The 22,654-nt window shown below is 35.9% G+C and overlaps 1 protein-coding gene across 1 annotated transcript in view; it reads right to left on the reverse strand.

The window, feature by feature from the left end:
- Positions 1-22,654, reverse strand: part of Bank1 (B cell scaffold protein with ankyrin repeats 1) — a 154,574-nt gene that overhangs the window by 12,440 nt on the left and 119,480 nt on the right. The window contains exons 10-13 of the mRNA XM_090356543.1: positions 16,668-16,746; positions 12,369-12,677; positions 6,927-7,232; positions 520-588 (exon numbers count right to left, since the gene is read on the reverse strand). Of these exons, the coding sequence (XP_090212669.1) occupies positions 520-588; positions 6,927-7,232; positions 12,369-12,677; positions 16,668-16,746 (763 nt within the window). The remainder of the gene's footprint in view (positions 1-519; positions 589-6,926; positions 7,233-12,368; positions 12,678-16,667; positions 16,747-22,654) is intronic.

Consider the following 22,654-nt stretch of genomic DNA (forward strand, 5'->3'; position numbering starts at 1 on the left):
CACCTGGCCCATAATTTTCTTACAATTGATTTTGTAATAAAATTATATGTGAGTAAGATTCTAACTTCATACTTAAACTGCTCATACACAATTATTAACTTCTGATCTAATAGGTTTTACTTAGTATTCCTAATATTTCTTCTTCCTTCCCCTGCTTTGGTCAATAACACATGTAAATTTAGTAGCCCAGGTCCTGACATAGAAAACACTCAGTATGAACAAAGGAATAAGTTGTAATTAGCAAATTTTTTTTTGTTTTGAAATTTTCTTTTGAACTTGAATACATTCAATTTTGGACTACTTCAGATGTTTATTAGATCCGTCTGTTTTTGTCTCTCTTAAGGAAGAATTTCTTTTCTTTTTTGTATAATTGTTATATATTGTGATATATAGAGGGATTACAGTTGCATGAGCCAGATAATGAGTACAATTCTTTTTCAAACATGTCTCCCCTTACCTCACCAAGTATTTCTTTAAACTTGACTTAAAAATATTCAGAAGACTAGTTAATGCCAGTACCTGATTTCTTAGGAAGACCGTGGAATTTATCACTGTCAGATTGTCTTCTGGCTGCCTTTTGTTGAAATACTGCAAGGAAAAAATAGCATGTAATCTCTGTTAGGAATAAATATTAAATAAACAAACATTGTGGAAGTTCCCATGAAGTGCAAGTGCAGCATACAATTTTCCTTAGCAACAGTTCCTGAATTGTATGATTTTGGAGTAAGATGATTTCAATTTACTCATGTGAGCAGATTACCAATTCTTTGAGAAAGCATTTTCTTTGGGTAGGGTAGTACAATGGTGACAGAATGGCTCATTAAACTAGTTGAGCCTAGATAAGATTCCATTTTGATACCAGGTAATGTAAAAGCTACATTCTGTTAAAAGTGATAAATGCAAAAAACTACAGGAAAAAGTTCCATTTGCACAGAAATTACTGAAGCTGACCTGAGGCTAAGCGAGGATAATAAAGGTTTCAGCTTAAATAGATGAAAAGATGGTTGTATTTCACAGATGTAATAATACAAAAAGGTACTTTATTCTTGCATCATGTCTCCAGAACCCAGACCTATTAAAGCTGCTGATTCAAATTACTTCATTTATTATCTTTCTCACAAAATTCTGGAAGAGAAATCAGCATTACTCACCCCATTTTGCAGATGAGAAATAAAATCGATTGTTTAATATTTATTGAGTACCCACAAAGTTCCCTGTAGCTTCTGGCATTTATTAATGAAAGAGCCCAGAGTCTTTACTACCTTACTTTGGAAAATGAACATCCCAGAGTTACATTGATTTTTTTTTTATGTGTAGTCTGAATTTATGGGGTTTGGGAATTGGAAGAGGCCTGGGAGATTTAGGCCAACCTCCTATGTTTATAGATGAGGGAGGTGGAAGTAACTAGCTTGTAAAATGGCTAAGTAATTTTGCAATGATCCCAGAGCTGTTGTTAGCAGACAAGTGATTTAACCCTCCAGCCTCAAGTTTTAGTCGGTCTTCCTTCCTTTCAGCACTGCTGCAACTTCCCTTTGGGGATGAGTTTCTTTTTAAGCAGAAGGAAGGAGTCAGGCACCTGTAATCTTTCCTACTCAGGAAGCTGAGATCAGAAGATCATGGTTGAAAGCTAGACACACACATGACAGGGAAATAGGATTTCTCCTCCCAGAACTTTATTTTCTTGCCAATAAAGTTAAAGGTTAGGTGGAGTGATTCAAATGTTTCACTGAGTTTATATTCTGAGATGGGGCTAATATTTTATTTTATCTCATCATTCCAGGTTCATTGGTGAGTGTGGCTTTAAGTAGAATGTTGTCCTTTGAGAGGTTATTTGCAACATGAGGTCTTAGACTAATAGAGAAACCAGAAATCATTAGAGCACAGACCAGTGCTAACTTCTTGACAATATATCCAGATGACTCTGTCTTTATATAGTTGAATAGTTGGAGTATATCAGTTCTACACACTTAACCTCATTAGCGTTTAGAACAGGATTCCAAGGTAATTATGACAGATGTCAACGCTGATGACTTTCTGCTTTGTGAAATCTTATTTTTCTCTTGCTACTTGAAATTGGAGCTTAAGACAAAAGGGACATGACCATCTCATTTGTTCTTGCCACTGCCTTTAAACATAACAAATTATATAAAGAAAGAAAAACAAATTTTGAGGTTTTAAATAAACCTTATAAGATACAAATATCCCAAATAATATCTTCATTTAGGTTAAATATTGGTAGGATGACGTCTGTGAAAAGTTTCTCCCAAATAGAAATGTCACTGAATGAGAAAAATTAACATAATATTAAATATTCAGGATGTTAAGCAGCACAGATCTAGCAGAAGAGCAGAGGAGGGGAAGGTGAAACAGAACAAATTCCCTTGCACAATTTGTCTTTGCAGGCTGCTTTTGCAGGAATATTCTCCATGTCAGTCTTGTGTGTGAACTCCAGCAAGCAGAAACAGTCTTCCTTAGGAGATCTGAGAAAGCTTATTTTGGATTATTTTATAAGCTGTGAAGCTTGTAATGCCTGTGTAATAGCATTGTTGAAGATGTAGATTATAAGCCCTTGAGACTCCATGCCCAGGAGAGATGTGTACTTATAACTCGTGATTATTCTTCCCTTTCTTATTTCAAACAAACAAATAAATGTATATACAATATACCAGGTAACAGGGGGCTGGGAGTTTGGCCTAGTGGTAGAGTGCTTGCCTAGCATGCACGAAGACCCGGGTTCGATTCCTTGGTACCACATACTTAGAAAAAGCCAGAAGTGGTGCTGAGGCTCAAGTGGTAGAGTTCTAGCCTTGAGAAAAATCCAAGGATAGTGCTCAGGCCCTGAGCTTAAGCCCAAGACTGGCAAAAAAAAATATATATATATATCAGGTAACAAAGTCAGATACTGTAACAATATGAGATTAACCAAAGGGCAACAAAAGAGAAGAGAAATAACATAGTACATTAATAACAACAATCACACAAGATAAAACTCTTGGAAGGGAAGGAGGGAAAAACAAGATGATTGGGAGGGGGTGGAAGTAGGAAAATGGGGACAAAAACATGAGAAGGGGTATCAGTGTGTGAGAAGTAATGCACCTTCTATCTGGCAAATATAATTGTACCCCTCTATACATTACAATAAAAATCATTTTTTTAAAAAAAATAACAACTGGTGATTATTCTTGTAACTAAAGATCTGAGCTAAAGCAAAACATACTTATCAAGGTTGTGTTCTGAGCCTTCAGGAAATGGTATCTGTATAGATGGAAAGTGATAGATAGATTGACCGGTATCAATGTGCCTTATTATACACTTGACAACCTTTCATGAGATTGCAAACTACCTAAGCAAGTGCTGAACTAGGTTCTGAGGTAAAGGAACTGATGATGTAGTCCACCTTGTCTTCCAGCTTGGTGCAATCATTTACATAAGAGTCAAATATCCCACTAGACCTATCGATGAAATCAGATAGAGATGAGAATTAATCAGCAAGGGGATTGGTCCAGATTTCACGGTGGTTCTGTTCTTCCTGCCTATCCCCTCCCTAATCTATACCTTATACCCTCCCTGCAAAAGATAACCACAAAAAGACAATATGAGATTGGGAGCGAATATGCAGGACAAATGAGCCCTTTGTCTAACCACTGATGTAGGGAACAGAATGTTTCAGTCCCGAAAGTCACCCTATTGAGGAGTTGAAAACTCAGAGGAAAGAAGTAGCCTCTAAAAATTGCTCAAGAGAGATGGACATTCAGCTCCCTTTAAAAAATCACTATTCCGGGGCCGGGAGTTTGGCCTAGTGGTAGAGTGCTTGTGTAGCATGCACGAAGACCCGGGTTCGATTCCTCGGTACCACATACATAGAAAAAAAAGCCGGAAGTGGTGCTGAGGCTCAAGTGGTAGAGCTCTAGCCTTGAGAAAGTCCAAGGGTAGTGCTGCATGGCTGCATTCAGTGTCGGTGTATAAACCAGGGCATCACCATGTTCTGTGAGCAGGGCAGAAAGAGAAAATCAAAACACCCAAGTTCCACTGCAGTGCTCCCCTACAACAAACAGTAAATTGTACAAACACAACATACAATGGTTTCTTTGCAGAGTTGTGTGAACATTGAATCTGGGAAAGGAAAGGCAGAGTCATCAGGGACTTTAGTCTTACAAACATACACTACATAGATCACTCTGTTCCAAAAGCACCTACAATAGACATACTGCATCCTGTGGCGAAATGGCTTGAATATGGTCACCCAGGCAGAAGTTCTACCCATGCCAGATCTAAGACCTCCTTTATTCCACATGACTCTATTTCTTTACTAATGAGGGCTGAGACCATTCCATGAGATCACATTTACAATGAAACAGATGAATTTTCCTGAGTATTTACAAGGTCTTCCCTTTATTTTCCCTTCTCTATTTATATGTCAACTGCATTGTTTCTGATCCATTTCTAGTCCAGAGGGAAACATTTTCTGTGAGGAACTGACTTCTACTTGACATTCTGATGTCCCAGACATGACATAGCTCTTCAAAAGGTCATATACAATTTAGTTACATTGAAAAATGCCAAAGGCAGATCAGTAGCAATTGTCAATTGAAAGAGAAATTACATTTTACCTCTAATCAACCACATGGACTCTGAGGAAGTACCTTTGTTCAATTAATTGTATGAGGGTGAAGTAGAGAATTGTTCACTGATGTTGAAAGATTTTTCCCCAAAAGGCATTCAGCTCTGTGTATGATTTATGGATATAATTTTACTATCCATCTATCTACACTATGACAAGTGCTCATTTTCTTTCCTTGAATTGTCTTAAATCAAGAACTCTGTCACTAAAGAAGATTGTAAATCCATGTTAATTTCACTATAGTTTTGGTGCTTAATGAACCTGATCTTTTCCAATACAAGAGGAGAGGGAAGTGGGTAGAAAATTCTAAAACTTCTCTTTTTAACAAAAGTGAATTATTTTTCTTGTGAATGTGGATGTAAGGTTAGGTTTAATAAAATAGAAATGGGACATGTGGAAGGGTATCAATGTATGTGAATTAATGCACCTTTTATGTGGCAAATATCATGTAACCCTTTTACTAATTACAATAAAAAATAAATACAATAAAAATATTAAAAAAAGAAATGGGATGAAAAATCAGATACCTATCCTTTTAAATACAGTAGATCAAATGTTGTCTTTACATTAGTAAGTTCCATTTCTTGGGGACTTGACCATCTCTCTCATACATCAAATGTTGTAAGAGCAGGTAGAAAAGAAGTTAGCTATGTGTGAGTATCTTAGAGTTTTGTTCTATTATGTGTTGGCTCTGTCCTTCAAATTAACAATGTTTCTTATAATAAGTGTTTGAAACTGGAGAAGAATTGGAAATAATAGGCTGATGTAATCTTCAGTTCATACTTCTGAGTCATACCGAAGTCCTCTCTTTTAGCCCCATTATTGTAGAATTTCTATTATTTATTCCTCTTGTTAATACTCATGAAATACTTATTGCTTCTATTATGAATTCAGCTTGGCACCAAAGAATACCAATGGGCAAAACCACATGAGGTTAGTCTCTTCTTTTTCTGTTGTTTTTTCTTTGGGGGGGGGGATTGGGGGAAGGGAGGATATTCCTGGAGTTTGTACTCAAAGTTTCATGCTTGCTAGCAGGTAACTATACTTTTGGACCTCATGCCTTCAGCTCATGTTGCTATTATTATTATTAATTATGCATGTACCTAGCATGAACATAGGCAAAAGCATAGAAGGAAAGCAAGGTCTAGACAAACAAACTAAAAACAGAAACAAAAGCAAAGTGAAACAGAAACAGTAATAAAGATTTTGAAGTCGCCTTCTCTTCATCCCTCCAGAGAAAAAAGTTATAAAAACAAGCAAACACAAAGAACAAGAAAGAAATCTTGGTGGGATGGGGGAGAACCCCCAAACATCAGATTCAGATTTTCAATAAGAGGATGGGAAGATAAAGCCCTAGAGCAAAGCAACACAATATGGGAGTTATGGAGTCAAAAATCTCTATGGGGACTGGACTACAGATGGTAATTACTATACTATAACCAAGTTCGCACATTGAGTTAGGCCTACTTTTTCTCTACAAGTATTTTGAATTTAGCAGCTTCATTTGAAGACATTGCAGTAATTTGGTAAGCTAGCCAGGGCCTAGAAATTCCAATGATAGATATCCTAGAATTTCTCACTAAAATTATTGCCTGGCTTCACAATCTAGAGATGTGTTCTCATTCACATTTTATTTTTACAGAAACATTTTTAGTTTGTTATAATTTACTGCCATTGTTGAGTAAATATGTTGTTCATTGGTAAACAGGATCTATAAGTACTATCATATACAAGTCTCTGAATACTTTCTGCTTAGAGAATATGAGAGCTTCTCTTGAGCATTGTAAATGTAAAGGAGTTCTATGTTTCTCTTAGGTGGATTCCTGGTTCATATTTAAATAATCATGTTCAGCTTCCTTCTTGTGTGAGTATGGAATTCTTTCAAATGGATTTTAGATGTGTATGCCATGGCTCATGTTCCACAGATAGCTTTTTAAAAAATTATCCTTCTTAATAAACATAGTTAGAAAGTATAACCCAACCCTTAATGTTTATTTCTTTATTCATTATATTTTTTATTTTTTTAAAAAGCTCTAGCATCATTTGAAAAGGTCTTTTAAGTTTCTGGCATTTCAGAGCTCCGTCACATCACCTTGTTTCTCTCTACATGAAAGGACCAAAACAAAAAAATCCACAAACAACAATAAACTAGTACCTTGAACTATGAGAGAGTACAGGAAGGGGTGACATTTTCTAAAAAGAAATGTACTCATTATGAAATGAGTACATAACTGCCTTCTGAAATGGTAACCGCTTTGTATACCACTTTTACAATAACAATAAAAATTTGAATTAAAAATATTACCTTGAGCGATGTAAGGTGTTTTCGCTTCTTCTGCCAGGATATTCATGGGTCGGGGTGTGGGGGCAGGAGGTCTGTTCATAATGAAAGACCGACTCCCAGTTTTCTTTTTTATACTCATACTGGCCAATATCATGTCGTATTCATTGTCGTCAATCTCAGAAAACGTGTATGGATCTTCATCCTCTCCCTGCTCCTTTCCATCCTCTTCCTTTTCTTTTCCTTTGAACTCATCTCTTGTGTCTGGTCTGGCACTGAATGGATCACTCCAAATTTCTCTTCTTTCCACTTGGTCTTCTACCATTTTCCCTGCTTATGGAATATTTAGATAGCGCTTACTTTTCATTTCACATACAGTATCCTTGGTGTCCACCTGGTACTTTTATGAGTTCCCCAATGTAACTTACTCAAACATCCTAGGAAATAATGTGAGATCTTATTCTTATCTCTAGAAGAATAATTATAAACTACCCACAAAGTTCCAAAAAGAAAAATTAGCTGTGTAATGGGCTAACTTAATTTTCTATAGTTTATAATGGTTAGTTTTGCTTAAAAACACATTCAGGCATGGATTTCTTTGAAAACATTAGTATTTTCCACATTATATAAATATTTAATATCAGGAAATTGAGTTATAAATCTCATCTAAATTTCAAGTGCATTGAAACTGTTGTTTTCAAGCACAATACTCTTAGACATTTTGTTTATTCAAAATCATTTTAACTTTAATATTTCTTATAGTGTTGTTGGTCTAAAATTTAATTTCTCTTCAGATGACAGGTCAAATAGGCAAAGGTATAATTACATGCTTTTCTAGCAGCTATTTTCTGGCTATGACAAACTGACCTTCAAAAATGGCAATGAGGACTTTCAAGGACACTGAAAGTGAGGCTTGTGATGTAAAAGACAGCATAAACACTGGCTTGAGGATTAATTTATTTGAAAATAATAAAATTTCAGCCTTCACCACCTCTTATGGTAATAAACCTCTACACATTTTTATAATAACATTTAGAATATATATACTTTATTAAATATTTTAGTAGTTCTTTAAAGGACAAATAGATGGAGTGCTTTGGATAATGAGTGAGTTAGAAAGATGGCTGACCATCCATGATAGAGATTTTGGTTTGTTTCTCCTGTACTTTCCTTTACTTGACTAGTTAGAATCTAAACAAAATGCTAATTCTGTTTGCAGATGGGGATTTCAGTGGAAAAATCTGAAAAAAGCTGAGAGAAATATAAAAAAGAACTCCCCCCCCCTTTTTTTGCTTGTCCTGGGGCTAGAACCTAGGGCTTGGGCATTGTCTTTGGGCTTTCTCAAGGCTATCACTCTACCATATGAGCCACAGCCTCTGGCCTTTTCTGTATATGTGGTACTGGGAAATTGAACCCAGGGCTTTGTGCATGCTAGGCAAGCACTCTACCATTAGGCCTTGCTCCTGACCCCCAAAAGAACATTTTAATAAGATTTAACAATTGTTCTGGTTAGGCCTGGGAGGAAAGGTAGTCTTGCAATATTCTTTCAGTCCCTTGAACCCAAGCATTAATTATGTATATACCTAACATGAACTTCAAAATCCACATAGCTTGCCTTTCCTCTTTCCCCCATGGATCATGTGGCTTTGAGACTTTGACTTTGTGACTTCTGTTTCTCTGACAGCCTCCTGGGTGAAACTTGATTAAGTGTGTGGGAAATGCTTTCACAGTGCTTCATTTTTAGCAAAATGTGTCAGCCACCTCATTTTTATGAGCCCATTTCCTGAGTTGTTAGCTCTCTCTCTCTCTCTCTCTCTCTCTCTCTCTCTCTCTCTCTCTCTCTCTCTCTCTCTCTCTCTCTCTCTCTCTCTCGCCCTCGCCCTCTCCCTCTCCCTCTCGCTCTCCCTCTTTCTCTTTCTCTCTTTCTCTCTCTCTCTGTCTCTCTCTCTGTCTCTGTTTCCACCCAGCATTCTTCCCAACTCTTTCCAAAGTCAGGCTTTACATTAAAAACATCATACATTTTACTTTTGATTATACTTTTCATCGAACAGTAAAAATGAGCTATCACATTTAAATAAAATGATTCAGTTCTGTTCATTCCAGCATTTGAAACAACAGAGGAAAGAATAAGCAAAAAAAGGATTAAGAGGAAAAAGTATAGGAAAGTTCTTCTAGGAGTATTTTTACCTTCTAATTACAAACTATGCTCAGGGGTCTGAACCAAAGACCCTCAGTCTCAGAGAACAGTTCTTTGTGTTATGATCACAAAGATCTTGTGAAAAATGGAGAGATAATGTGTTCTTTTTATACAGTTTTTAATATTCCATTGGGATCCATATTAGTAGTTTCTCCAGTGATCATGTCTATGTGTTCATCCTCAGGAATACTACACTTAAGGAATTAAATAGATGGCCTCTCTGTTTTCAGTAATTGGGGGTCAGAATTTACTCTGAAGTATCAATTTGTAGAGCAATGACTAAATCCACCAGCACAACAATGTTCATTGCAGCACTATTTACCATAGCAAAGATATGGAACCAACCTAGATGTCCCTCAGTTGATGAGTGGATCAACAAGATGTGGTATTTATACACAATGGAATTCTATGCTGCTGTCAGAAAGAATGACATCGCCCCATTTGTTAGGAGATGGAAAGACTTAGAAAAGATCATATTAAGTGAAGTAAGCCAGACTCAAAGGAATTTAGGCTCAATGGTTTCCCTCATTTGTCATAATCAGTAGAAACCTTGGGCTCTCCTAGCAGAGATTTGCAATAGAGCAAAACCTTGATACAAAAGGCCATATAGTATGACACTAAATGAAAGGATCTCTAGGATATAGAAACATAAGCCATAAAATGAATGATTGTTGTTCTTAAGGTACTGTTATCTCTCATCTCTTTTGCTGTCCCTTGGTTATCTCATATTGTTACGGTATCTCGCTTTGTTACCTGATATATCGGATATATTTGTATTTGGTTATTTGAAATTGGATAGGGAAGGGGGGAAAACAAGATGAGGGGTGGGGGTTGGGGGGAGGGAAATGGGGACCAAGACATGTGAAAGGGTATCAATGTATGGGAATTAATGCACCATCTATCTGGCAAATATCATGTAACCCTTCTATTAATTACAATAAAAAATATATGAAAAACTAAATAAAAAAAGAACCCATACAAAGTCCCTGGCAAAATAGTGGCAGCCGCTAGCTTAAAGACACTTTATTTTCCGTTTACTTCCAACAGCAGCCCTATGAAAAAATGCATTGAAAACAATACCAAAAATAAAATGCAAAACTACAGTCTTTAAATAAAAGCCACAAGTCATTCTTTTTTTTTTTTGCCAGTCCTGGGCTTAGGCTCAGGGCCTGAGCACTGTCCCTGGATTTTCTTAGGACTAGGGCTCTCCCTTTGAGCCCCAGCACTACTTCTGGCTTTTTGCTATGTATGTGGTACCGAGAAATCGAACCCGGGTCTTCGTGCATGTTAGGCAAGCACTCTACCACTAGGCCAAACTCCTGGCCCACAAGTCATTCATTTTATCTTTTCTATTTTGTAGTTTTCAAGAGCTTACATTTCTGGTCATAGGCTAGGTAAGCATGAGAATAAGAGAAATTCTAAACTATCTAAGTAACAAATAATGTACAGGAATTTGCATTAGGGAAATACAGTTTGATGCTAGCTACTATAAGAGAGTTAAATAGACTTCATTGCCTTTTTCATATTTTAACAGTTTAATATTCAAAATATAAATATGAATATACCAACTGAAGAACAGATAATAATGGAATCGATTATTTTGTTTAACGTAAAATCTAAAAAAGAATAAAGCTATGGGACTATATTCAGCCTCATTTTAATGAATCTTAAGACCATAAATAAAAAGAACCACTTCATTGCCTTTTTATAAGTTAATTATGATAATTGTATAGGATTATTTCAATGTATAAAATTAGAAAAATATATTAGCATTTTATTGCCAGTTTACTGTTAACTTGTATCCTTTCCCACAATGATTTTCCTATGCCTGACTCCTGGCTTCCACTTGAAGGATGACAGCTTGACACATGACACATAGTAGGTAAGTAATGAAGGCCTGCTGATGAATGAGGGAATCAGAACAGAGCCTGGTAGGCTTAGGCATTTCCCAATAAGTCATGTGCTACAGCTCTAGGTGGAGTGCAAAACTTCAGTACTTGTGTATACAGCAGAGGTTACACCAATGAATTTGAGGCTTCCCCAAGCTATAACATTCCAGGACATCAGTTCTAAATGATATGGCTTCAAAATCCCCTTCTGAAACAGAGTCTATGCACTTCATAGCTTTTTGGGTTCCTGCAACTAAAATATAATGATAATCTATGCACTGATGATGGGTGTTTTAATCTGTTATCTTTTCTTGGTAAGAGCATGTTATGAATTTGTAAAGGAAGGATGAAATAATGTTGAAAGAAGTAGGAGATAGTTGTTGACATAAGACAGAAGCTGTTTTCAGGCTGTTTTATAGTCCATGCAAAAAATTCCTACAGGTAAGCTTTTCTTCAATTCTACATCTGGGAACAAATGCCATGATAGTGAAGTTTAACTGCCACTTTGACAGGGGATATTGCACACTTAGACTTTGATTCAGTATATTCCATGATAAGCCCATACCATTTTCCTTCAGTTACTAGGTAAAAAGTATTCCTAAGATCCTTTGCAGATCATCTTTTCCTTTTCCCAGAAGATTAAGAAGATCTTGGAAATATGATGCTGTTTCGATGTTTGTAGTGAAACTTTTTTCCAGAAGGAAGGGAAAAAAAGGAGGAGGAGATAAAAGAGAGGGAAACAAAGAAATAAGGAGAAAGTGGAGGCAAAGAAATAAGGGAGAAATGAATGAAGGGTCAAAAGAAGAAAAGAAGACAGGAAGGATGAAAAATAGAAGGAAGAGGGAAGGAAAGGAGGGAGAGGATGGAAATAAGGAAAAAAGGAAGTAAAGAAAGAAGGATGGAAGGAAAGAAGGAAGGAAGACAGTAATGAAAGATGGATGGAAGGAGGGAAGGATGGAGGGTGGAAAGCAGGGAAGGTGTAAGGGAGAGAGGAAGGCAGGGAGAGAGAGAAGGAGGGAAGGAAGGTGATGGTAGTAATTTCTTATTTCATTTTCTTGGACTTTAGTTAATAGAAGGAGGAGATTTACTCTTGGATTGAGAAGCTGATCTTGCTGTTATGGGTTCACGACTGCACTGTGTACTGTGGGAGCCCATCAAATCTGTTTTATAAGTTATATTTTTATCTTTAGCTGTTTATAAGAAGGGTCACCATTCACCATGTTGGCTTTTAAGTGCAATGCCCCGTGATTGATATCACGCTTCTCATTACTCGATTCATTCGCTCCATCCCTTCCAACCCAACCCCTGTCTTTCCATTTTCTTGGTTTCTTAGGCCACACATTGACTATCAGGACTGTATTCTTTGGACTTGACACATACCCTGTGTCTTGAAGTGAGGTCTTTCTAGTTGGGAGGCTGGGCCTAGAAGCCTGGGTGGGGGTGGAGGCGGCCTGCAGGTGAGTGATGGTAGTGGAGGGTCGCTCTGGAGATCAATTCCAGGAATGAACACATACAAGTCATCATACTGGTTCTCAGAACGCCTGGTGTCAGTCTCTGGGAGGCTGTGCTTCGCTTGTGCACCAGATTCATTCTCCTGCCCTTGCCTTGGCCTTTCAGTGGTCGCGGCTCCATCTGACGTTGGACTGTGTGTCTTCCTGGTCCCCTGGGGACATGCTGGGGACCTTGTGGCTAGAAAAGATGAAGATCATACACGGGAGCATCTCTTCCGCAGGCATTTCATACCTTAGAAACTTTTTCAGAGCTATCAGTCCAACTAATACTGTTATGCCTCAATGTAGTAGAAAATTGTCAACTCTATACCTTTTACTTTCTTTTTGAACATTTGAAGTATTTACCCAATGAGCTTTATTTTATTCGTATATGATACACACAGATATAATGGTATTTTGATTTGGTAGAGTCATCACTAAGCAGATTCATATACGTGACAGCATTATCAATTTTTATTCGAGAATACTATGCTGTAGTTAACTTGTTGAACTCAGGAAGTGATGGAAAGGTTAATAAGTGGAAAAGAAGTCTTAACTGGTACATAAGTAATAAATGCAAATAAATCTTTGATCTCAGTTAACTTAATATATTTATGATTTCTATCATAGTACTTTTCATTGTAAATATATTTTTTATAATTTATGATAAGTTACGAAAATATTTTATTACTAATCTGAAAATTACTTAGTTAATTATTAATATTTTTTGATGGGAAAAGCATTCAAATCACAAATACTAGGTAATTTTCTGAAGCTTAGATCCTTCATGTATAATACATACTATCCTAAAATTTGATCAAATTCCCTCCACCCAAAGAACCATGCTACAACTTACTTTTAATATTATATGTAATAAATTCTCTTTTCTCAAGGGAAAACAAAGCCATTACAAGATGATAACCTGAACTTTGAAAATATTTACCACATTTTCTTTAAAAAGAATTTTCTCTAATGAATAAAAAATTTGATATCTAGAATGTGTCCATAAATCAACACACTAGATGTTAAAAGACAAAAAGATTGCCACACGTGGATATGATAAATTATCCAGGATGCTAGACATTCACAGAGTGAGGACAAAGGTTCCATAGCTATGTGCATATGCTTATATAAAATGATGTTTACCAAAACGAATCCCAAGAAATGGAAGCTAGAGGTTTTCAGGGTTTTTTTTCTCCTTTGTCACTCTTTTTATTTTCTACAACCTTTTGTTTTATATGTAAGTTTATTTGTTTGGGGGAAGGATACGGAGAGCACAGAAATGGTAGCACAGAGGGTGAACAAAAGCAGCAGAGATAGTCACTAGACACTATGTCGAAAATGAACTATACAACTCGTGAGGGAGTTAGGAGGGAAAGACTGAGAGAGGGAAGAGGTGACACTGTTAAAACAGAAATGTAATACTCATTACTTGACATATGTTTCTGTAGCCCCTTTGCACATCACCTTTACAATAATGATTAAAAAATAAGTGAATTTTTTTTTAAATCAAGGTAGGGCTGGGAGTTTGGTCTAGTGGTAGAATACTTGCACGAAGATCCAGGTTCGATCCCTCGGTACCATATACATAGAAAAAAGCTGGAACTGGTGCTGAGGCTCAAGTGATAGAGCTCTAGCCTTGAGAAAGTCCAGGGACAGTGCTCAGGCCCTGAGCTCAAGCCCAGGACTAGGAAAAAAAAAATCAAGGTAGATTTTTGGATCTTCCACGCCAACATTGGAATCTCCACAAACAGAATATGTAAAGTGTTATTTTCAATGCAAAACAGGCATAGAACATAGAACATAGTTTAAAAAGCCAAATAGCAGAGTAGAGAAAAAAAGAATTTTTTAAGGGAAGGGTTTGTATTGTAGGAATTTTTCAGCAATAGGAGAAAAATTAGATACTCGAAAAAAATACTCAAGCTAGTAATCTAGATAGCATTTTCTTCTTCCTCCTCCTCCCTCCGCCTTTCCTTTAATGTGAGAAAGAAGATCCAGCTTTCAGTACTAGATGTCACTGATGAGGCTTTATAAGAATCTGGTTTTTGAGTGACCACTCTTTGAAGACCTCATTCATCTGTCTTTTTCTAGCACCAGAACCCTGAGCCTCCAACAATGCAATCCCTAAAAACGTTGACTGAGATGATGAAATGATTACAAAGAACTTGTTGCCATGGCAAGTCTAAGCACTCCACTATTTCTGTCTGGGCAAATCAGTCATCAACTCAGAATTGCATTCATGCTACAATAAACCACTCAGAGCCACACTTCCATTTATTCATCCACTGCTTCTTGACACTAAGACAATTGTGTCTTCCTAGCTTGTGCCAAATGTACCTAAACCTGGAATTCAGCTCTGGTAAATTGGATTTTGTAATCTCACGCATCATTAGTAAGAGTGAAGCCAATAGGAAGGCACAGACTCAGGGGCTCCATTCTTCATCATATCTCCCATGAAAATCTGAAGGCTGAGCCCACAAATGTAGTTTTATAAATGTGAGCATTCTCAATTTCAAACTATAGGCAAAAGAATTAACTTTGCAAGTAACTGAGATGTTTTCTTATTATACAAAGTTCTTCTGGATATCAAAGATCACAACACATGTGTGGTATGTACTATTTTGGGCCTTTATTATTACCTTTATTATTATACTAATGTTAAAATATGTAAGCTTAAAAACCGTTGTGAATTTAATATTTGCGAAGGAGTTGATTGATTGTGTCGATGTATGGATTACACAAGTAAAAATGAGAACCTATTGGATGATTTAAAGAATAGTGATTGCATCTTTCATGACAAAATGGCAATTATTATCATGGGTTTTTCTTAATAGCTGTTCTTACTGACATTTTATACTGAGGAATTATCTGGCATATTGTAGGATGTTTTAGTCACCTTCTTGGTGCCTCTCATCAAAAAATATCAGTAATGACCCTCTGTCATGATGACAGAAAATTTTTATTCTTTATTTTCTGTCATGATGACAGAAAATCTTTATTCAATGCCAAGTTGGCGATGAATAAGCTTTCTTTGAGAATAGCTGTACAATTGGAATAAACCAGATGAGGGCTAAGTAGCAACAAAAATGGGTGAGAAATGTAGAATGTCGGCATATACTGAAGGCAGAGTGAACAGTATTATATGAGAGACTGGATATGGAATGGGGAGAAAGAGAAAGGGTAAAGTTGAGTAGGTTAACTTTCTAACTGACTTGAATAAAGAAATACAGGAATTTTTACCTGCTGAGACTGAAAAACAGCAGGTGGAGAAGTTTGTAGTGGTCAAGCTGTGTGCATATGAATATAAAATGATGTTTATTGAAATGAATTCCAAGAAATGGAAACAAGAAGGGTTTTTTTTGTTCTTTTACTTTTTCTTTCCCTTTGTCACTGTTTCTGTACCTTTTGTCTTGTGTATACATTTATCTGTTTGGGGGAGTGTTAGCAGGAATATAGAAATGGTGAGACAAAGGATGAATAAACATAACAGTGATTCTCACTAGACATGATGGTGAAAATGAACCATACACTTGGTGGTGCAGGAGAGTCAGGAGAGAAAAACTGGGAACACACAAGGGAAAGGGGTGACAGGGTTCAAAAAAGTACACTCATTACCTGACTTACGTAACCCTAATACCTCTGTACATTACCACTACAATCACAACTTAAAAGAAAAGAAATAGAGTATGAGATGCCCGTCAGAAATGCTGATGGAAGACATTGAACAAACGATTGTCTGCTACTGAAACCTAACGAGTGCTGAATTTGTCATCAGACATTAGAATACAGAACTATAGATACTACATAACATAGGGAGGCCTTTAAAGCATCTAATCCACCCTTCATGCTTCATAGCTTTGAAAAGTAAAGAATTAGAAAGAATGTGATTGTATTTTCAAAATCAAACGTGGAAAAAATAGACATCAAGTAGAAAACATATCAGTGTGGCTTCCATGCAGTCTTAGGGTAGGAAAATGGGTTTGGCTATTAAATTTGGAACAAGTCAAAAGTATTTAAATTACCAGTTGTAAAAGTATTTCTACTATAGTATAAGTCATTCAAGTATTTCTTTTACATATTCTTTAGTCATACTTCTACAGTTGCATAGTCATAGTTTTCAAATTATATTTTTGCATTGTATTCTATAATATAAAAGCTGCATATAAATGTAACATATAGGAACACTTACAGTGTGAGTATGGAGAAAATGAGGTAAAATCCTCCTCATAGTCATTTTCTTGCTTTTCATTACTGTAAACTTCTTGAGTCTGTGAAAAATGAATATAACTTGTGTTAGTGTACATTAAAGTTATGAAATCTTCATGTGTTACATGTAGAGATAAGAAATAGTTTTAAACTTTTATCCAATGATTTACCTCTATTATATGACAGATTCTGGTTAATCATTTTTATATTTTCCACATGTGATCAATGGTATATAGAAAAAAGACTGCAAGTGAGATACAGAACCACTCTAATGAACAATAAGTGGATTTAAAAATGAAACTGAGGTGCAGTAAACAACTTTGAAATAAATTTGACTACTATTGTTTATTGCAGAAACTGTGAGCTATAGTTCCTTTTAACAATTCTGTAGCTTTTACTAATTCAAAAAGTGTTCTTAGTTTTATCAAGAATTATCATGCAGTGAAAAACAATGAAATTATATGGTTGTATTTTGGTTTTGAGAGAAAAAGGAGTCAACTTGTATTATTAAAAATCAGTTTTATTTTGTGAATATATGTATACATACAATGTATGTGTATAGAAATGTGTATATGCAAACAGATTGCAATTGTGTGTATTTTTATGCATACATGCTATGTGTATTGTCCATGCATGCCTATATATGTATGGATGTATTTGAGCATGTTCATATGTACACATGTATATGAATAGATTATGAATGTGTGTATGCATACATTTTCATTTCCTATTCTTCTAACATGAACAACAACATATCCATTTGTGATTCAAAACTAAGTTATAAGTTAATAAATGTAGAGTAAACACAAAATACCCCTACATCAAATACCACTCTTAATCATCATTCTATATTATATGTTTCAATCAAATCTAATTCCCAACTACATGTCCAATTGGAGGAAACCTAAATAGATGTTGATGAACTAGTAACTCATGTTTCTAAATTCACAGTCTGAAGTTAGTGAAGAGCAAGTCAGGCATGTACATTTCTGTTGACTATTGGCAAGAGCTCATTGCTTATTTACATTTTATTAGGAGGCTTGAATTATTTTAGTGAGAGGCAAAAAGAAACTCATGGGGAAATACAGGCTGAATAAAAAAGGATAGTTCTGTCACCCTTACAGGATTGGGCCCTTTCATTGATCTAAAATCAGAGGGGCAAGTGGTTCTTGAAATCTAAGTCAGAAGCAATCATGAAATACTACTTTACAGACCAAAATTATACCTTTCTGTTGTTAGATAATAAATGCTACTTGACAAATGAAACCAAAGACGAACCTTTTCAGTTGATAGTATTAGTATCAACAAATACATGTTATTTGACAAGTTAAACAGAAAGATCCCTGGATGTTGTCCATCTATCCCCGGGAGAGGGTTTATGTGGTTGAAATAATCCGAGATGTCTGATGCACAAGTAGAAGAGTTGGTTCTTGCTGATCATAGTATTGAAAACATGAAACACTGATAAGAAGAAAAGATGATCCATGTCTTCAACGAAGACAGTGTAGGATAATATTTTTGGGCCTACAAAGCTTCAATTTGAAAGCAGGTTGAATTTAGGAGGCCACTTAGCCTTTTAAAATTTATGATCTGCCAATTGGATTTCAGCCACTGGTGAAAATAATTCCTACATTGTCCATGACCATAGCCTAAAGGAAATCAGGACTGATGTAATTTCCATCAGGGGGGAGGATTATATCTATTTTAATCTGGAGGCAACACCATGAATGCAGACATTTGTAGGAATTTTAAGTAAATTTAACTTGAACTTTGAGCTTCATATAATTTTGAGTCACATTTCTTTTGTTTTAATATCTATTCATTTCCAAAAGGAAAGACCATGCAGTTGACAGAAAGGATGGCTTCCCAACAGAAGACACATTAAGTTTAAAGTAGTCCCTTTTTAGTAAAAACAAAATTCATATGCAAAAAGATAGATTTAATGTTAATATTTTGTCTGAAACTGGGTGAAGCTCTGGAGAAACCAGCAAAGGCTGGTTTCTACCAAAGGTAACACTGGAAAAAAATGGGTCATCTGTTTTTCTAATATTGCCATTAACATTTATTCCAGTTATTCAAACATTTTATTACTTTTATGGGTCATACAATTAAAACAGACAGATAAAGATCAACTTACCTCATCTGTGATTTCCATTTATTAATATCCAAGCTAAGTAAATGAATAACAATAGCACATCCTGTGTTGAAGATGCTTTGAAGTTTTAGTAAAAAGTATGCCTTACTAAAATATTAAAATGCTTTTTTAAAAATATATCAATTCAATTTAGGCAAAGTTCACTGTCCAAGGAATTATATTAATGGCAAAAGGCTTACTTGTATTTGCTTATTTTATTTAGAACATATTAAGAAAGAGATATTCACTGTTGTCTCTTTTCCTCAGTTCGCAGAACGTAAAGCAGACGATACAATTCAGGACAGTCCAGTGCTTTGGGGTTCACATGCAGTGGACCAGGCTGATCCAGTGCTCTTGGTAATAGCATCTGATAATTGCTTCTGCTATCAAGCCATTTCTATGGACAGATGATTATAAAGGATGTGCAATAAAAGCTCGTGGACAATGGAAAGGAAACTCCCCAATGAAGAAATCATGTTTGACTGGCTCACACCCCTTCTACTCTACAAATGAAGATTCAAAAACTGATGTAGCTGATAAAATTAATTTGAAATTTTCTTTCTCTGACTAATAATGATATTGTGAAGAATGTGAATTAGTTCAGGAGAATCTATAATTCTGTGATAGTTCAGAATGAAGGATGCTTGTTATGACCTTAGAGACATGAACAGATAATTCCGAATATTTCTGATAATATTGGGGAAGTCTATATTTTCCTTTTCATTTAACAACCATTGAAATTTCTACAAATTTCTCCACTTAGGAGAAACATTTTCTTTTGGTAGACCTTCCTTATTTATTTCTAGATGGAATTAAAAAGTAAATTTCTGCATATTCTAGTTATATTTGTTTCAACAAGATCAAAATTAATTTTAAATTGTGGTTCCTAATTCTTTTGTTTTCCTGGTCCTCATTACCACAGAACCTTTTATATTGATACTTTCTAAATTTTAGGTTTCAAAGCCACTCCAGGCTTTTAGTGCAGATTTATTCTGGAACACATGACCTTCCCACCACCATGTGAAAGTTTCTAGAACAATTCTCAGCTCTTACAGCCCTAAGTCCATCGATGGGGCCACTTACAAGAACTATTTCCAGATCTGAGCCTGTCTCTTATTGGTCCTATTGGTCAAATAACAAGTACCCAGAAATACATTTCAACTTTAACAAACACCTTAACACTTTGTGATCTGGTTATTATGCATTACAAAAATGCTTTGACATAAAAAATACTGATTAGGAGGCTAAGAATTTGGCTTAGAGATAGAGTGCTTGCCTAGAATGCATGAAAACCTGCGTTTGATTCTCGGTACCACATACACAGAAAAAGCCGGAAGTGGTCTATAGCTCAAGTGGTAGAGCTCTAGCCTTGAGATATCCCAAGAACATTTTCCAGGCCCTAAGTTCAAGCCCCAGGACTGGCAAAAAATATACTGTTTAGGAGTTGCTTAGTGAGAAGAGGGAGAGGCAAAGGGGATGATACTCAGAGATGACAAGGACCCCTGTAATATATGAATATATGAAGACAGCATAATGAAAATCCCTAAACCTTGTTTGGAGAGTGGAGAAGAGGAATGAGATAATAATAATAATAATAATAATAATAATAATAATAATAATGGAATGCAGACAAAAGAAAGATGAGCTTTTATGTAGTACATGAACAATATTTATTGGGATCCAATAATGAGACCCAAGTATCATGAGTCAGGTGACTGCTGTGTTACAATGTTGTCAATTGCAGACATACTAGCTTAAAAGATAGAATGGCAGCAGGTGTGGAAAATTAACTAGACCACATATTATAGAAAGATTATCTGTTATAAAGATCAGAAAAAAGTGAACTAAAAATGTGACTCTCTACCTACAGCCATCTAATTACTTTTGAATAGGTAAGGAAATCCATTTCATATTGAATACCTAGAATGTCTTCTGTTTTAAAACCCATGAAACAAAGCACTTAAGGTTTTCAAATACTTCCATGCTGGTAAGCATAATCGAGACGATTATATCTCAGGAGGCTGTATTTCTAGCCAATATTAACATACCCACACGGAACCAAGAAGGCCTAATCCAACTAAACAGACCTGTTTCAAGCACTGAAATACAAATGGCAATAAAAGACCTTCCATCCAAGAAAAGCCCAGGGCCAGATGGATTCACAGCTGAATTCTATAAAGTCTACAAAGCAGAGCTCACACCAACCCTCCTCAAGCTCTTCAATGAAATTGAAAACGAAGGCTCTATGTCAAATTCATTCTACGAAGCCACTATAACCCTCATCCCAAAACCAGACAGAGATTCATCAAAGAAAGAGAACTATAGACCCATTTCTTTGATGAATATTGATGCAAAACTTCTCAACAAAATACTGGCCAACCGTCTACAACAACTCATCAAAAAATTATACACTATGATCAAACAGGATTCATCACAGGGAGGCAAAGCTGGTTCAACATACGCAAATCAATTAATATAATTCAACACATCAACAGGAGCAAGGACAAAAATCACATGATTGTTTCAATAGATGCAGAAAAGGCATTTGACAAGATCCAACACCCCTTTATGCTAAAAGCTCTGGAGAAATTAGGAATCCATAGAACTTTCCTTAGTATAATGAAGGCTGTGTATGACAAACCCACAGCTAGCATTGTACTTAATGGCAAAAAGCTAAAGCCATTTCTTCTAAAATCAGCAATGAGGCAAGGATGCCTACTCTCTCCACTCCTCTTTAACATAGAATTAGAATTCCTAACCAGAGCAATAAGGCAAGAAGCAAGCATAAAGGGGATCCAAATAGGGAAAGATGAAGTGAAACTTTCCCTCTTTGAAGAACCCTATACTCCACTCCCAAGCTCCTTGAGCTGATTCAAAACTTTGGTGAGGTAGTAATGCACCTTCTATCTGGCAAATATCATGTGACCCTTCTATTAATTATAATAAAAATATATGAAAAAAATTCAGCCTCAAAAATCAACTGCCTTCCTATATGCCAACAATGAGAGGAACGAGGCAACAATCAGGAAAGTAGCTCCTTTTGCAATCGCTTCAAAGAAAATAAAGTACCTAGGAATTAGCTTAACTAAGAATGTAAAGGACCTTTTTGATGAAAACTTTAAAACCCTGAAAAAGGAAATTAAAGCAGAACTGAGGAAATGGAAAAACCTCCCATGCTCCTGAATTGGAAGAATCAACATCGTGAAAATGACAATCTTGCCAAGGGCTATCTACAAATTCAATGCAATACCCATCAATATCCCAATGTCACTCTTTAAAGAAATAGAAGAGGCAATCCAACATTTCATATGGAATAATAAAAGACCCCGTATAGCAAAAACATTTCTTAGCAGAAAGAACAGTGCAGGAGGAATTTCAATACCAAACTTTAGACTCTATTACAGAGCTATAATTATCAAAACAGCCTGGTACTGGCACAAGAACAGGTCTGAAGACCAGATGGAATAGAACTGAGGACCCAGATATTAACCCACAGACCTATGGCCACCTAATCTTTGATAAGGGAGCCAAAAAAAAATAGAATGGAAGAAAGACAGCCTCTACAACAAGTGTTGCTGGCAGAACTGGTTAAGCACTTGCAGAAAACTAAAGTTGGATCCTTCTTTGTCACCCTGCACCAAGATTAACTCCAAATGGATCCATTTTTAAAAATTATTTACCATATGGTTATCCACACTTACAGATCAATATCAATATCTCAAGAAAAAAATTGAATGTATTACTATTTTGAAGCTCTTTGCGAGAGCCTTGTTGAGCCTTAATAAAAGTATTTTACATTTTGTATATAGACATACTCAATTTTCTCCAGAATAGTA

This window comes from Megascapheus bottae, chromosome 23, assembly GCF_031878675.1.
Source record: "Megascapheus bottae isolate mThoBot1 chromosome 23, mThoBot2.hap1, whole genome shotgun sequence".
Taxonomy (NCBI): Eukaryota; Metazoa; Chordata; class Mammalia; order Rodentia; family Geomyidae; genus Megascapheus; species Megascapheus bottae.